The following is a 16,819-nucleotide window of genomic DNA, read 5'->3' as shown; positions in this document are numbered from 1 at the left end:
AAGTTCCCAATTAATTTACATTTCATTTCTTGATATTGTGAATAGCTATGAAACATACTGCTGTGATAGGTTTTATTTCTCACTGTGTGCTTTAGACAACTGTTTGTTTTTTTCACTTTCAATAGCTGAGTAATCGATGTCTCGGTCTCTGCTATTTCAGTCTCGTAGCAGTTGTCCTTCATATGTATTTCAAAATGCTTTGAAATGTTACGAATATTAAATTCCTTAATAAACGTACGCATTGCATTGGATACGTATTTCTGGGTTAACAGCATGAATCAGGCCATCTTGAGCTGTGAACATTGTTTTGTTTCGGGGCTTCATGTCTTGAAATATTTGGATAAAAGTGTTTCCACTGTTTCAAAATGAGACAGTTCACAGTTTTCATTTTAAAAGCGGCAGCAGAAATTCTGCCCTCTCCAAAGGCATGCTTCATTTTTAACTCTGATTTCTTCTTTTTGGTTTTCTCACTGTCGTGTCGTTTCATTCTGGCACTGCCTCAGATTTACGATTAAATTCCCCACTCAATCATTCACATCTTCTCGTAACATCATTTTAGAAGAATTCACTGTAACTGGGTCACGCTGAAAAAAAAAGCACTTTAATTGGACGTTGTATAATGTTCACGGTTACTTGAGTGATCTTCCCTCTTTCTGTACGGAGGACGGTTCCCTCCAGTTAAGTGTAAAGTTAGAGAAAGCAGAGATTAAATTGTATTTCAGCTATTTGAATCGTAGTTCCATCTAGCACTGTGCTTTACAACTGAAAGATAAACATGTTTTTTTTGTGAGGTCTGTCAGGAAGAGCCATCGAATATTTTCCTTTCTCTGTGCATTGTATATGATATAAACAGGTGGAGACATGCATCATTTGTCAACATTTTCAGCTGCTCATTGCGGCTGGACAACTGCACAAACTGAATTGTAACGCTGAAAATCTAGCGGGCGAAAACAATGGAACAGAAAGGTGTACTGGCGATTAACGTCATTGAAAGAAGAGAAACGAGCGTTGGTGAGAGAGAGAACGACTTGTGGTAAGAGAAACATCAGTCTAAAGAATGCGCAAGGTTGGACGTGTGATATGGTCGCAGCAATTACTGAGACAAACTGATCGGAATTTGTTTAAATGATGCTGCCGCGTATAGTGAGGATTCATGGTGGACCTGCTCCCCATGAGTTCAGCTAAGCAAGGCCTCACGTTGTTTTTTTTTTTCCTTATGTTGTTTGTTTTCTTTTCCTGAAGATTAATTTTCGTGTTTTTATCTCAATGTTGGCGATTCAGTGCTGAATTCAATATCGTTCTTTTAAATTCTATCCGACAACTACGTTGAAAAAGTGGCAAAGTTATTTCAAGAATATTATTTATTAAATGCTCATGAAAATGTGCTGAGGGAATTCATCACAGTTGTTATGTCTGCAGGGTGTTGGTTCTGTAACACAAATGCGAACAGGTAATCATTTCTTATTGCCCTAAGTGAACTCTGTTGCTGACATTTTTAGACAGTGACTCTGCTGAAATATGTCCCTGTTTAAATCAGCTCCTCGTATTTTGTTCAATTTGTATTGTTTCCAAAACCCTCACCTACAGCCTTCCTTCCAGCTCGTAGATGTCATTCCCCCTCTTTTACTTACAATTTCACTCAACGTCTCGTTCTCCAAATTCCTCTTCCAATGGGAGCCAAAAGCTCAAACCAACTACCGTGTAAGTCTTTTTATTTTACAGATTGCGTTATCAAAGCACTGATCGAATGCATTAAAACAGGAGAACGATTCAGCTGTAATAAATGATTTCGCTCAGACTTCCCTGCCCTTTGACTGCAGCCCATTTGAGGGTTTAAACATTTGGATTCCCCCATGTAAAAAAAAAATACTGCCTCTCGACTGGTACTGCAGAATCACTCAGTTCTTTCTGTGGCGTTTTACATATTTTTTAAAGGAGTTCATCATTCATTGCTGACATGTTTTCGAATTAAATCCAATTTAAATTTCAAAAAAACAGCGTGAAACATATGATGAAGCAATTAGTAAATTGCACCACAGGTCGTATCACCTCTTGCTTTGGACCGGCATCTTACCTGAAATATTTATGCATAATTTCCCCCTGTCCCAGTTAGATTAGTGGCGATTGTGATCCTTCCCTGAAGAAAGTGCGGTCTTTCCAAATGTATCACTGGGCACCTGCTGGGCATGTCTGTGGCCGATCTCCGTGTCGTTCTTACTTAAATGATATTTCGTTGGAATGTGCTGCTTTATTTCCGAGGTAGGTTCCTGTAAATTACTGTTGTGAGCTGCCTCATAATCAGCTTGGCCTTTACAGTCACAGTGCTTTCTATATGATTCGCAGTCGCTTTCCACTTTGACTGATTCTGGCCATTTGTTGCGAGAAACTGAAAACAAAATATTGTACCGCGAATACAGCGGCTGTGATTCTTGGAATAGTCAGCGTGGTGGGCTGTTCTAAACTGTCCCATGGTATAGTACACGTGAAAAAATAAATGTGATAATGTTCCCTGGCGTGTCATAATTAAATTGTATTTTGCTACTTCACCTGCATCGTCCGCTTATTTATTGTTTGTTTTTTTTCTGAATTTACATCTCAATGTCCCGATCATCAGTCATATTGTGCTTTCTAGTAGAATCAGATGATGACTCCGGAGTGGAAAGAAGGAGGAGAATCTCAATGACCCAGAGCTAGAGAGCCGAAAAATGTCCAGCATTTTACTTTTCCGTATATCTGGCAGATTAATTTTGTTATTAGCTAACCATCTTGTTTGTAGCATTTATCTGTTTCTTTGTGCTGCCTGTTAATATAAAAGAACACAAAGCAGCAATGCTGCCACTTTACATTACCCATAAACACCTGGACTAACTTTCTTACCCGGACTAAATTCAGTGATGAGAAGGTGAACGCTGTCAAATGCCAATCAAATTAATTCCAAAAATGGTGAAAGGTCGATTCTACTGATGGCCATCTAGCAGCGAGCGTTCTCCACACAAGTAGACTAGTGTCTGATGATGGTGATGGTGGTGCCTGGCTGATTTCTCAGCAAATAAGTTCAAAAGAAGCAAGGTGAAACCACGGGTGGAGGCGGAGGATTTTTGGGATGAGGCGGTGGGTAAAGCTTCGGCTGTTATTAGATCATCCAAGATCTCAGTCTGTTGGGGGGCGAGGGCTGCAGGGGTGGGGTGGTTCTGTGAGTGGACATTTCCACGGGGTCACGGTGTGAAGTTGGAGTCTGTGTGTCCGTAGTCATCATTTATTCACCCATAGTCGGTGGGAAGCTCTGGATGGGCCAACATTAATTGAGCATTCCGAAAAGGCCTGATAAGATTGTGTTGAGTGGTCATCCGGCTCCACTGCATTTTATGATTTGAGGTAACACCTACAATGACGTTAAGAACAGTTACAACAATTTGACCCATTGACAGTGTGGATATGGCCCTAGTTTCCAAGTCATCATGGTGAGTTGCGTGCAGGGGAACCTCCAGGTGGTCGTATTGCAATGTACATTTGCCGCTGTACGTCGAAGCGGTATTGAGCATGAGATTCCATGGTATCGTTTAAGCAGGATTGGGAGTCCGACCCTGCATGCTGTTGAAGGTAGCCACTGCTGTTGTGTTGTAGAGTTATCTGCGGCCTTCGTGTACTGCTCCCTTATAGCCAAGTACATAAATGTTTGAACGACAAGTTTGTGTGGGTTCCCCATGTGTGGGTTCCAATGTGGGGATTCCCTTTGAGAGGGTTAAGGTTTTTGGGACGTCATTTTGAAACGCGGCTTTTGTTTAGCGATGATTCTCAGTCAGGTTGAATCTGTTTTGCGAGGGGCCGCCGCAATGGGAAGGGTAATCTTGTGTGGGAATGAGTCACTGAGTTTGAATAGGCGCGCTGCCATATCAGTGTGGGGAGCATTGTGAGATCGGATTGAAGTTCCCGTGTGAGCAGGGGTGTTTGCATGAAGTGATTTCTGTGTGTGAGCCTCTTCCTGTGCGGGATTTGTTTGCACCATTTGGGATGTCCATGTGTGCGGTGGATTTCTCGCTATTCGTGAAATATTTTGCAGATCTCAAGATGTGTTTTGGATCTCTGTAGTATCAAAAGGTCCTTGTTCCCTTGAGAATACACTTCGGTTTTTGAGTTGTGTAATACTCTCTTCTTTTAAAGGCCACGATTTAATCTTCCTCCTGCACAACTTCAGGGATTGTTTGCAGATCAGAAGTTCTCAGCCATGTTTCATTCTCACTATCCTTAAATGGGAGCACTCCATTCACAATGACGTCACCATGGGGAAAAACTTGCCTCCATCTAGTCTGCACAGTATCCACATTGTTTTGAACGCCCAGGTGATATCTACAATGTGTCGCCTCCGCTCATTGGAGAAGAGATCACATTTCACTGACCTAATCAAAAAATGGAATTCCGCCACTTTGAACCACCGTTTCTGCTTCCTCTGTAATATTTTCATATCATTCATTTTGTATGCTGTTCAACACTGCACACAGCACTGCCTTTGAATCTGAACTAATGCTGTTTGCATTTTTATCATGACTGATTTTCTCAAAATCCTTATCCCTGTTAATAAAGCGCAAAACCTACATGCGTTATCAACATAGTCTTCCGGATTCACTAATTTACGGCAATGTAGCAGCCTCTCTCCAATCCACATGTTTATTATACCAATTATTTTGTATATTCGCTCCTCCAGCTCGTTACCAACGTAACCACTTCACACCGTCGAGTCATTGGCAAATTTTGAACTTGTGTGTTTAAACTCAATTATCTGCCATCACTACATACTTGTAAACCAGGCGATTAACGTTGATAAGTTAATTGTTTTTTGATATGATTTGGAATGGGAGTCATCGTACGTGGAATGCTTGGTCAGACTTTTGGAGGATCCCATTTAGAATAATGATTTTATTTACATATGTAAGGCCCTCATGGATATTGACATGGTGACAGCTGAATGGATGTTTCTCCTCGTGGGATAGACTAGAATTGAATTTAATGTTTTAAAAAAACTAAGGCTACTATCATTTTAAATGCAGGTGAGAAGATTTTTTTTCTCTCAGATGGCTCCGAAACGTTGAGCGTATCTTGTTCAAATAACAGTGGCAGCAGGAGCAGTGCACATTTTTTAACATGGATGTAGAATCACACTTTATTTGAAAGGGATTCGAAGTTGATCGGGAGTAGCTTTAATGTGGGATTGAGGCCACCATAATATCAGTCATGATCTTATGGAATGCGGAGCAGGCTCTAGCAGCAGAATGACCCACTGTTGCTCCTAGTTAGTATGTGTGGGGAATATGTTATTGCTGAACTACACCTGCAGCTGCAGTTTCCGTGTGAGAATGAGAGAGGGGGTAGTTCTGTGTGGAGAGAGATCTCTGTGTTTATGATGTTTCTCTGAGTGGATGGTGTCTGAGGATGGGGCTAGTTTCTGGGAATGGGGTGAAGTCATCTCTGTGGAGCAAGGCTGCTTCGGCAGGACTGAACAATAGCGATGAACAGCACTGTATCCTCCTCATTCTGTCTTTCACTGTCCTGTGTACGTCTTCCTCCATTATCTTCATGTGGCCTTATTTCATACCGGGTTTGATTACCAAATCAAAACACTGCCCGAGACCTCTCAACTGCTCAAGTTCTGTTCCCTTGTTCATCTCTGATTTCCATCACTTCAGTATTGCGGAGCGAGGGTTACATATGAACTACAATCATACCTCCTCCAGCTGTCATACAATCAATACAATTTATCAGATTATCTTTCAAAATATGCCTGAACCACCGTTATCCCAGATGAAAGCTGGTTAAGGTACTTATTTTCAAATCAAGCTATAACCTGTCTTCTTGGGAAATAAGGAAGGAGAAAGGAAATTGTAACTTAAAAAATAAAAAAAAAACTGAGAATCCCTGAAAACAAATCTGCTCGTCTGGAAGCATCTGAAGAGAGGGAAACAGTGAAGATGTTAAGAAACCAATGACACTTATTTCTTAGGAACTGGAGAGAAGTGGAATTCCGATGTGCTTAATGTTGTTGCAAAAAAAAGAAAGTCGAAGGGACAGTGCAACAAATTCTGGCGTCGGGGATATGCTAGAGGCTAGGAGAGATTACACTAGAAAGATGCATTGAAACATAAGACAAAGGGAATGACACTCGAATTGCTAATGTTTGCTGCTTTTGTCTAGACGAGGTGTAGATAGCAGAATAAATGCCAGCACTGCCTGAAGCAAAAAGAAATGACGGCAGAAAATGGCAGCAAAGAAATACCAGCTCTGTCTAAATGTAAAAACAATAATCATTACAGACTGGCACGGGCAAAGAATAAAATCAAAAATTAGAACATTTTTCATTGCCTGAAGTTGTTAAATTCAATTCTGACTCCAAGATGCATTAAAATGCCTAATTGGAAGCGAAGATGTTATTCTTCCAGCCTGCATCGACCTTCATTGAAACATCACAACAGACTGAGGACAGAGAATTGATCATGAGAGCAATATGGTGAATGGAAATAGCAAGTCATAGGAAGATCGGGATCATGCCTGACACAGATCATTTTATTTACCGCAAGAACAGCAAGTCTGCTTTCGGTCTCCCCAATGTAGTTGAGACTGCGCCGTGAGCAGCGAATACATGAGAGTACATTGAACAAAGTACATGTAAATCACTGTTTGACCTGGAGGGATTGGTTGAGGCTTTGAAGGTGAAGGGGAAGGAGGTAAAGTTGCATTCAGTACAGCTCCTTCCAATGAACGTGAGAGTGCCCTTGGAAACGCAATAAGGTGTTGGATTGCACCTGGAGTCACAGAGAGTGCTGTTCCTTTAGAGTGTTGACAGGCTAGGGAGGGGTCCATGTGTTTTTTGCTGGCGTAGGCTGCTGGGGTGAAGAATGAGTTCCAGGGAACCATGTCCTATTATCAGGAAGGATGTGTGCAGAATAGCTGGATATGCGTCGGACACTGTTCAGAGGGAAAAGAGTGGAGTTTACTTGGCTGGGGAATAAAAGAGAGTCCTTACTGTAGGGGAATTATGTGAAGTGTTATAACCGAGACAACTGTGGAAATCGGTGGATTTGTAAAGAATATTCGTCGACAACATATAGTCAGCTATTGAGACAGGGAATTCACGGAATGTAGGTATCGGAGGTGGATGATGTGATGGTGAGAAAGGGATGTCATCGGGAGCAAAATTGATTAATGATATGTTTACAGACATTCAGGAGAAAGCAAGAAGTGGCACGAAAACAGCCCTTGCTGTTCCAGAAAAAAAAATAATCCTGGGATTGGGTGGAATTCATTCAGGAACGTACAACATGACCACCCCCGCAAAAAGGCAGATGTAACTGGGGTCCATGCTGGCAGCAAAACCCACACCGACGTTAGTGCAACTGTGACGAGAGAAAAAAAAAACTTTTTTTTCACGCAAAGAGTAGTTGGGGTTTGTAATGCCATGCCGGGAATTGTGGTGGAGGCAGTTTCTATAGAGGAATTTAAACTATGAATAAGTGATTATCAAAATGGAAACAATGTGCTGGGTTAGAAGGAAAAGGCAGGAGATTGACACGAAGGTAAAATGTCCAGAGAGCCGGTGTAGACACAATGGGGCCGTCCATGTACTCCTTTACCGTTCGTTGGTTCTGTGATTCTTATTTTGCGGGAAAAAAATAAAAACAAGTTAATGTTTGTTTCCTCAATGACAGAACGAGTTCAGCCAGGCTGAGGTGGGGGTTTGTGGATGTGGACTGTTCGGGCCTCATTTGGTTGAAAAAACCTAGAGCCCTTAATACGCAATGTTGAGGAAGGAGGTTTAGAGGGATTGGATGTACATAGTGAAGAGTAGCAATTAGGGCCAGGTAACTGGAAAACGTTGAGGTGATGTAGGGCATCTGAATAATCACAAATATAGGTAGGGGTTTTATGAACAGTGGGGAGAAAAAATAGAGACAAATATGAAGGAATAATTTCATCATGGTAGGCACTGCTGGAGACAATGGGTTAAATAGCATAGTGCTTTTTGGGACTTTATATAAAGTAGGTACAAGTGTGCTGTAGAGTTGGGGCAACATGAGGCTGGAGGGATCAGAGGGATTTTCTGCTTTGGAGTTGACGTCGGTAGCAGGCTTGAAGACAATGGTTTGATGTTTGTTTGTGGGGTTTTGGTCCAAATGGGGTGAAGAAGAAGTATCTGAGTTTTGGTGCAGAGATTCCGGAAGGTAGAGGACTGTGTGCCAGGCAATATGCGCATCAAATTGAGTATGTAAACTTCGCTTTTTTGTACAATATGTTAATGTAAATGACTGAGCGCACAGTCACACAAAACTACATGTTTATGAAGTCTGTGATTCTGAGCCAAGCTCATAGGAAAACCAAAAATAATTTAACTGCCGATGTGACTCTACTTAGACACTCGGCCATAAACTGGCATAGTGACTTATAAACTGACATTGTGATGATAAAGTAACCAGAAAGATAGAAAATAAGTAATCACCCCAAAAATGACAAAGGGTCCTCAATCCTGAGCAATAATAAAACTCTATTTTTTGCAAAAGAAACAAAAACCAAGAGATTACCCATGTCCCAAATTAATTGAAGAGCCAGAAATTGTCGCCCTGCTGTATACACTGTCCCAATGATTAGCACGTAATCCATTGAATTTAAATGTTCGATCACCTTCAAACTAGCACTGAGACATTATGTACCCAACTATCTTAAAACTAACTCGCTACCCATTTACTGCCTCACTCCTCCAAAAGTACAAGCTCCCCACCAACGAACCCTCGACAAATAACGTTGACTTCGAGCTTTCGAAAAACTGCCACTCTCGTCCTAGCAACGCAAAAAAAGTATAGAAAGTCACATTCTGATTTGTTCAAATAGAACATGAAATACCACTGATAACATCAAGCTCTACTGACACAAGTCCCATACTGGGACAATGCAATATGTACCAATGATCTGACGGAACACCGGTAAACTGATAATGTGCCAGTTAACTTATTGAGCGCCATAAATCTATGGGCAATGGCAGACTGAGACAAAAAGAACAATTGACTCATATATATCTACCCGTACTACCATCGATGTACTGAAGCGTGTACTCATGTCATATTTAATAAAAACGGTAAATTAAGTGAACTATTCAAATAAAGCGCATAATCACTAGTTAAAAACGTCTTTAGTATTATATGAATCATCCAGCTCATTAAAAACACAGGCACAATAATATGATACGTACAACGAGAGCTGATAATGAACTATCAATAATGAAGTAAATCAACCATTTGGATTAATGTGAACCCATTAACTTTAACGGCTTCCTGATTAAATCTGACTCATCTTGCGAAGGCTGACTGGCATGTCAGCTGGACATATGAATGTCCGACATCAGCAATTGGAATCAACCACCAATTCAAAAAAACAAGCGGAAACTGTGTGAACACAGGCAAGGTCGTGGTACGGCCTTCGCTGGAAGGCCGGGGATGAGGGTGGGCCAACTTAAAGCCGGTTTGAACATTAGGCAGAAGCATTCCGTGGCTTTCGAATGGAGGCTCGGGATTGTTTGGGATTACTGAAAATGTTTCGAACATTACCTTAATTCATTTCTTGGCTTTAAAGTTTGGCTCGGTACGGTTAGGGACCAACAAATAAAATTTCCATTGTCGGCAGAGTCCATAATTGTTCCACTGAACACTTACTTTGACTCTGTCTGTGCTGGAGAATAGATTATTGCTAACGTGTGATTAAAAGAGAGACATTGGCGAAATTGAATTTGAAACACATTCACATATTGGATATGGGTAAACGCCAGGTACTAATCAAAGCAGCAAAACCAATTTGCCGAAATTCCGCCAGGGGGACAGAAAGATAGGAGCGATACTGAATAGTCGTTGATTTTACATGAAGCAGCAGTCCAGTACTGCTCCAAAGGTGTCTGTGTTAGGGAAACTGTCTTATATTTAGGCATTACTGGCATCATCAGCAGTGAAACATTAAATGCTTCAGCATTGTATATAAGCAGTGATCAAGCAAGCCAGCAAATAACAAATTAAGTATTACATTGGGGTTTTCTAATTGATACATTTTAAGGTAAATTGACAGTTGGCAAAATGTAATTCATATAAAGGGAGAAATGCAAATACCATATCAATATAAGGATATCTTGCTGATTCAAATTCATAAATTGACTCGAAGCACATGACTGTTAAAAAAACATGCACCTGATACAATAATTATACCGCACCCGCCACAACAATCAACTCAATGACCAAATCTGCAATTTTCTGAGCACCAAGCAAGTGATTTAGAATTCATCACTTAACCAAGTTACCACGACCCATCAACTCACTCCTCGCTATGAATACAAATGAATAAAATGTAGAAAAGCTACCCTGTGCTCTGAAACTGACCAAGCATCTCAGAAATCCTCCAGTATATGTCACTTTACATACTATCTAGCCGTCCTTTGGAATTTAAATTGATACACTGTCCAGCAGCCCAGAACCATTAAAAACATTCAGGACACAAACAAAAGAGGCTTACTCGTTATCCCAGGAAATCTTTATCCCTCATCGAAATCCTATCAGTAAAGTGATGCCCCTGGTCTGCTCTGGGGAGCTTGGCTACACCGAAGCATTTTTTTGAGAATAATCTCATACCCACAGTAGCTTGAGGGCGGTGTTTTTGAGGATAGGGTGGCATTTGGGTTTTATTTTTTTTTTTGGGGGGGCGATGGTAAATGCTGACATGCTGGCTGCAGATCTTCACAGTCTGAGCAATGGCAATAGTCAGTTAAACCCGCCAAGGTAGACGTTTAAAACAAAAACAGAATTACCTGGAAAAACTCAGCAGGTCTGGCAGCATCGGCGGAGAAGAAAAGAGTTGACGTTTCGAGTCCTCATGACCCTTCGACAGAACTTGCGTTCGAGTCCAAGAAAGAGTTGAAATATAAACTGGTTTAAGGTGTGTGTGGGGGGGGGCGGAGAGATAGAGAGACAAAGAGGTGGAGGGGGGGCGGGGGTGTGGTTGTAGGGACAAACAAGCAGTGATAGAAGCAGATCATCAAAAGATGTCAACAACAATAGTACAATAGAACACATAGGTGTTAAAATTAAAGTTGGTGATATTATCTAAACGAATGTGCTAATTAAGAATGGATCGTAGGGCACTCAAGGTATAGCTCTAGTGGGTTTTTTTTTTATTTATATAATGTAGCACACGTCAGACTGTCTCGACAGTTTACCGACATCTTATTTCCTGACCAACAATCAATGGCACTGATTAGATTATTTGCAGGCGATATTATGTCATTTTTTCCCTTGGATTTGTGCTGTCATCCCGATATACAGCCCCGATTCATTGGCCTGGACATGTTCAATGTTCACAAGCCTTATGCCAATATTATAAGGGAGCAGCCACGAAGCTGCTGGTGCAGACATCACCACAACGCCAGGTGCTTCCTGTCAGTTCTGCACAACAGTAAAACATACAGCGAGTGTTATGTTTTTTTCTGCACATTACGAGCTGTATTGGGATTACACACAAACATCTTCAATACTAATTACTCATCTTGAAAAGAAAACACATTTCATGTTGGAACAAATATCCCTGTGTTCTCTACTTCTCCACAAGACTAACGCTGAATGATGGAAACACGTTTATTTAAATGATTGGCAATATTTCCCGAAGAAGGTGCAACTACAATTTCGGCAGCAAGTAGAGAATGAGTTAGGAGCGGCACAGTTCCGACTGGGTAAATGGGGAAAACCGCCCAAGTAATAATGGTGGTCTCTACACATCTGTTATTGGTGATAATGGTAATCAAGCAACTGCCATTTAAATGAAGCATTTTCTTAAAGTGTGACAAAAATAGGCACCAATAAATTAGAAGACAAGGAGTTGCAGCCGATATTTAGATTTAAGGTTATTTCAATCTCAATAGTTAGCTAAATCGCTAAGTTTAGCTGCATGAATTTTAAATGTATTGACCATCATCTTATATGGAATGTCCGTCAAATTCTCCTCCACAAATCTGAAAAAATAAACTCGTTATGGGACTGCAGACAATCCAATGAAATATATAAGTAGTAGCCGCAAAAAAATCCAGTGCAAACACACGGCGTCATCAATATACGCAGAGTTATTTATCTGCGAATCTTTTAACTGGGTCCTGCGGCCTTGCAGCTTAGAAAGAGAAGTTGTAAATAGATATTTGCGTTGATTGTGTCTGTCGCTTTCCTATGGTGAAAAGTCCTCTCGACAAAATGTACCAGTGTGTCAAGTATTTTTAAATGTTTAATACGTTTAATGTATTTATGAACTTACGGTTTAATGTGCTGCAGTCTGTCTGACATTGACAGCGGTAAACCACACGCTCTCCAGCTCAAACACAGATTATAATCAGGACGCAGAAAATACATCACAGTACGTTTAAAAATTAAACTTTGCAGCTTTCAAACAAACCGAATTTCGTAACTCAAATCCTTTCCTTCCTCACAGGAAAAGGCGGTGGATGGGTCCTCGGCTCGTTTTCTCCATTAATGGGCAGGTTCATTCTCATTGGTTTGTTCGCAGGCGGCAGTATAGAGTTCTCACGTGATAACATCTATCGGTTATTTGGAAGGAAGAGTCACCCCTGTACAAAAGTTTTCAAATACTTAATTGCCGACTCAGCCGGGTTTTCGGAAGGTGTTCGAAGGAGAGCTCGGCATCTGTGCACAGCATTCGGTTCATTCGCAATTCCCATCGCAGGAACCCGCTGTCGGGACGATGCTGCGGTCCTTTCCGACTCTAACTGCGCTGCAGCTTCTAAACTGTGAGTGATTACAAATTGATGTCATCCTGTCCTATATTGAGGCTTCCACTATTATTAAACAATTAATCTTATCAATACACATGTTGATATTTACTGCTTATATTATTGAGATGGTTGGGAAGGCAATTTCAGGAGTTTTTTTTCAATATTAACAATTTTCCCTATTGTGTAGTGGGATATTGATGCATAATAATACGCAGAGCGAAGGAAGCTCGCTATCTGAAATGCCGGAGAATGCAGAAACCCTCATCACATTTAAAACATGTTCGGTTGCGCATTTAAATTATGGTTGCGCAGAAACCAAGGGGCCAAAACTGTAAAGTGGGGCAAGGCGGTGTCCGATTTTTCGACCCGCGAAGGTCCCTGTTCTCTATCGGCGTTCACCTGAGGTCCCTTTACCGGCTGGCTAGTTCGGAGTTAAAAACATTCCCAACTGAGAAAGTTGTACAAATGTAAAGCAGATGGCTTTCCCGAGAGATAGTGTTCCAGTATGGGCTTTATTTATGGAAAAGGGACGATGTAAATTTATTTCTGCCCTTCATTATTATCGTATGAATTGAAGATTGAAGTGTCGAGTTTATTGCTGACATTTCATCCAATGAATATTTTAGGCTGTTCAAGTGATTTCAAAATCGATCATTTTGAATCGTATTTGAAAGGTGTTTCTCCTGATTGGTGGTTGTTTTAAATGTCCATTTGATATTTACCTCAGGCTGATTTAAATCTGAAATAGAACATAAATAACATAGCAGATGCATTTATTGAGTCCCCTGCGTCTATTCCTTACGCACAGCTCATGAAGATTTACACTCTGATCGGACAATAACAGCTGAGCTTGTACGACGTACAGAGCCATCAATATTAGAATAACATGTAGCGGAGTCTTGGTTTACGCCAATTTAATGAGTATGAAACTGCACCTCCTAACGTGTGAGCCACCCCACACATTAATGTCAGTCGACGTCCCGTCTGAATTATGTGTGATATAGAGGCAAATACTAAAGCGTCTATAACAGTTGGTTCAGCCTTGGAGTGATTTGCAAGTTCGATAAATAATGTAAATTGATATAAGATTAAAGAGCACAATTAATATGATAATGTTTTCTATTGGTGATTAAGTGCATTCTCCAAAGATATTGTTACTGCAACCCCTTTAACTCGTGGAAGATGGCATTTATCAATGTTCCTGATTAATTTGTCAGTACATCCTTCCAAGTTATGACCACCTTGTAAAAAGGTTAAAATTCGCATTTAATTGTTTATTTTGAAGGGTTATGTCAAAAGTAGGTTGGTTCAAATTTATTCCATATTCTATTTTTTTTTTCACGGTCCCATGTGGGGTTTAATGAGGTATCGAGTCTTGTGCCTTTATTTCCTTGCACCTGCCTGAATTTTTGTTCACTTTTATGTCGATGCTTTGTTGCAGCTTTTTTTGCTGTTCCAGTGTGTCTTTTTTGTTACAATTATAAATCCCTAATTAGCGACAGTAAATGCTGGTTTACTGAAATGGAAAATCGCTGCACTCTTGTCAAGTAAACGGTAAAAGGCATATGGTTCTCTAAATCAGTTTCCATTATTTAAAAATAAATCAATGACTCTATATGCCAGATATTGTAATTTTTTGAGGAGCATGTCTTTTAAATCAAAGAACTGCTGGAGGCATGTTTTATATATTGCTCCAGAAATTATCTTCACATATCCAGGGCTGACAAAATGCTTTGTCGAAAACTGGAGTAGTTTTCCCTAAATGCTTGAATAGTTAGGGTTGTGGAGGTGAATTCTGAAGAGTTAATTTAATTGTGATTAAATCTGAGCTTGTAGACACTTTGCGCATGTGTCTACTTTTAAATCCATGAAGATCAACCGGCCACATTTTCCTCATTGCTTTTGGAGACCGGAAACTAGGCTATTTTTTTTCACAGCTAATTAACTGAATTACATATGAAACTGAGACTTGGATGACAAAAAGTCGAAACCTATCACACTCCCAACATTTAACTTTTATCTTGACGTCTGTGCCTCTTGTACAGAAACAACAGACTTGACATACAATTCTAACCTGGTAATTGAAATTCAGCGGAGAAGTAGCGGAGACTGACGCTGTTCGAATGGAACGTATCAGAGTCTGGAATGTAAATTAACTCAATGAGTGCAGAATCCGAGTCAGGGCTGAACTCACCGATGAATGACCCAATGCACATACCTCATTAACTCACTTTCCTCAGTTGAAATACGGGTCAAACCTACTTGTGATCAAGTGAAATAAGAAGGATGCAAATGTTTTTTTTTTCAGCATTTGCGGGTTGGACACGACTTTTGAACAGAATGTAATAAAATATTAATCATTGTCAGCATTAATATTGCTTGCATTAGCTTTTGCCATGAGTACAATTGTTTAATCCTATCTCCAAACAGTTACATAGCTAAAAATCTTCTTATCTTTACGTATTTGCTCTGAGTTTTGGTTAGCTTTTATTTTCTCCTAAACAATGACCTTTTGATCTGAAGTTGGTGTTTCTACTTCATACTTTTTGCATGTAGAGTCAATAAATTATTAAATTCTCTCCTCCACCTTCCACGTTCCCGATAACTTTGATGCAGAGTTAAGGGGATCTCGGGATTTTTTTTCAATTAATTTGCACCGAGGCGAGGATTTTTTTTTTTTTTGCTGCTTTGACGGGCGAAGGCACGAAAATAAATTCTGGTTTACTGAAAAGGAATAAATTCGAGTATTGTTATCAGATACATTTTTCATTTTCTGAAAAAAACATTTATATTGGTTATTTACTTAAAATTTAATAAAACAAATCATAAAGAAGCTTAAATTCTAAAATCCTAACTGTGTCACTAATTTAACGAAGTTTTCCTGCAGAGCGCAGAAAGGAGGCAGAAGATGAAATTTCTATTATCCAGAATAATTTTCACAAACCAAGCGCTGATCAGGTTCAATTCCCCAGAAGGGGTCCTATTGTGTTCAAATTTGGAATATGTGGGATTAGACGGAGCGAGATTTTAAAGGGATAAAACAAAAAAAAACTGCGGATGCTGGAAATCCTGAACAAAAGCAGAATTACCTGGAAAAACTCAGCAGGTCTGGCAGCATCGGCGGAGAAGAAAATAATTGACGTTTCGAGTCCTCATGACCCTTCAAACTTCTGTTGAAGGGTCATGAGGACTCGAAACGTCAAGTCTTTTCTTCTTCTCCAATGTGGCCGGACCTGCTGAGATTTTAAAGGGTTTATTTAACTTGTAGAAATTTCATTGAATGCATATTACGGACTGTTTTAATTTCCGTTCATTACATCAAACAGGAAAATTAATAAATCCAATATTAATAACTGCAATATCTAAATAGTAACTTGCATGTGCTTGACAAAAACTTTGAATACAGGACCAAGTACTTATCACATTTCGATTTAATCCGGAATCCAACTCAAATACCTGGTCAGTTAGTTATAATTTCTCCCCTGCTGCTCTTGCACAGACAACGAAGAGTCAAGTGCAAATGTTTCTAAACCCAGTTTGCTGGAAGCCGAACGCCTTTACTCTTAGAGAAGCATGTATAATATTTTGGGATGTTAGTTCACTGGCTGAACGGTCAAAACCTTTTAAATTAGCGGTTCCTGCCAACTGAACCCGCACACGCATTTTTCAAAAAAGATGTTTATCTGTGGCAGAGATTTCTGAATGCTGTGTGCTATAATGAGCTTAAAGATTTCAAATAGACTTATGGACAATGACTGTTAATTTTTCAAAGTTAAATTGTAAATTGAAATCGATCAATGTTGTTTGTGATGGGATAATTATGGTTCTAATGACTATTATTTGCACACTGAAAGCTGAGGAGAGCACCAAATCTCACATTTTCCCAGGAATTAACCTGTGAACATAATTGATTATTTGTTTTATATTGGGGGGTGGGTTGTCAAATATTTTTTAATTCAAATGAAGTTTACTGAGGCAGACATTTATGCGAATATTATTTAGGTGAAAATGAATGTCTGCCATTTC

At 40.0% G+C, this 16,819-nt stretch overlaps 1 protein-coding gene across 1 annotated transcript in view; it reads left to right on the top strand.

Annotated features, from left to right (window-relative positions):
- Positions 1–953: 953 nt before the first annotated feature.
- The window catches only part of LOC121292740 (deleted in malignant brain tumors 1 protein-like), a 35,907-nt gene continuing 20,041 nt past the window's right edge, over positions 954–16,819 (top strand). Inside the window, exons 1-5 of the mRNA XM_041215087.1 lie at positions 954–1,011; positions 1,723–1,776; positions 4,162–4,340; positions 11,343–11,472; positions 12,493–12,681. Coding sequence (XP_041071021.1) covers positions 954–1,011; positions 1,723–1,776; positions 4,162–4,340; positions 11,343–11,472; positions 12,493–12,681 — 610 coding nt within the window. The remainder of the gene's footprint in view (positions 1,012–1,722; positions 1,777–4,161; positions 4,341–11,342; positions 11,473–12,492; positions 12,682–16,819) is intronic.

Source organism: Carcharodon carcharias, chromosome 20 (genome assembly GCF_017639515.1).
Source record: "Carcharodon carcharias isolate sCarCar2 chromosome 20, sCarCar2.pri, whole genome shotgun sequence".
Lineage (NCBI taxonomy): Eukaryota > Metazoa > Chordata > Chondrichthyes > Lamniformes > Lamnidae > Carcharodon > Carcharodon carcharias.
This window is presented reverse-complemented; position numbering and strand designations above follow the sequence as displayed.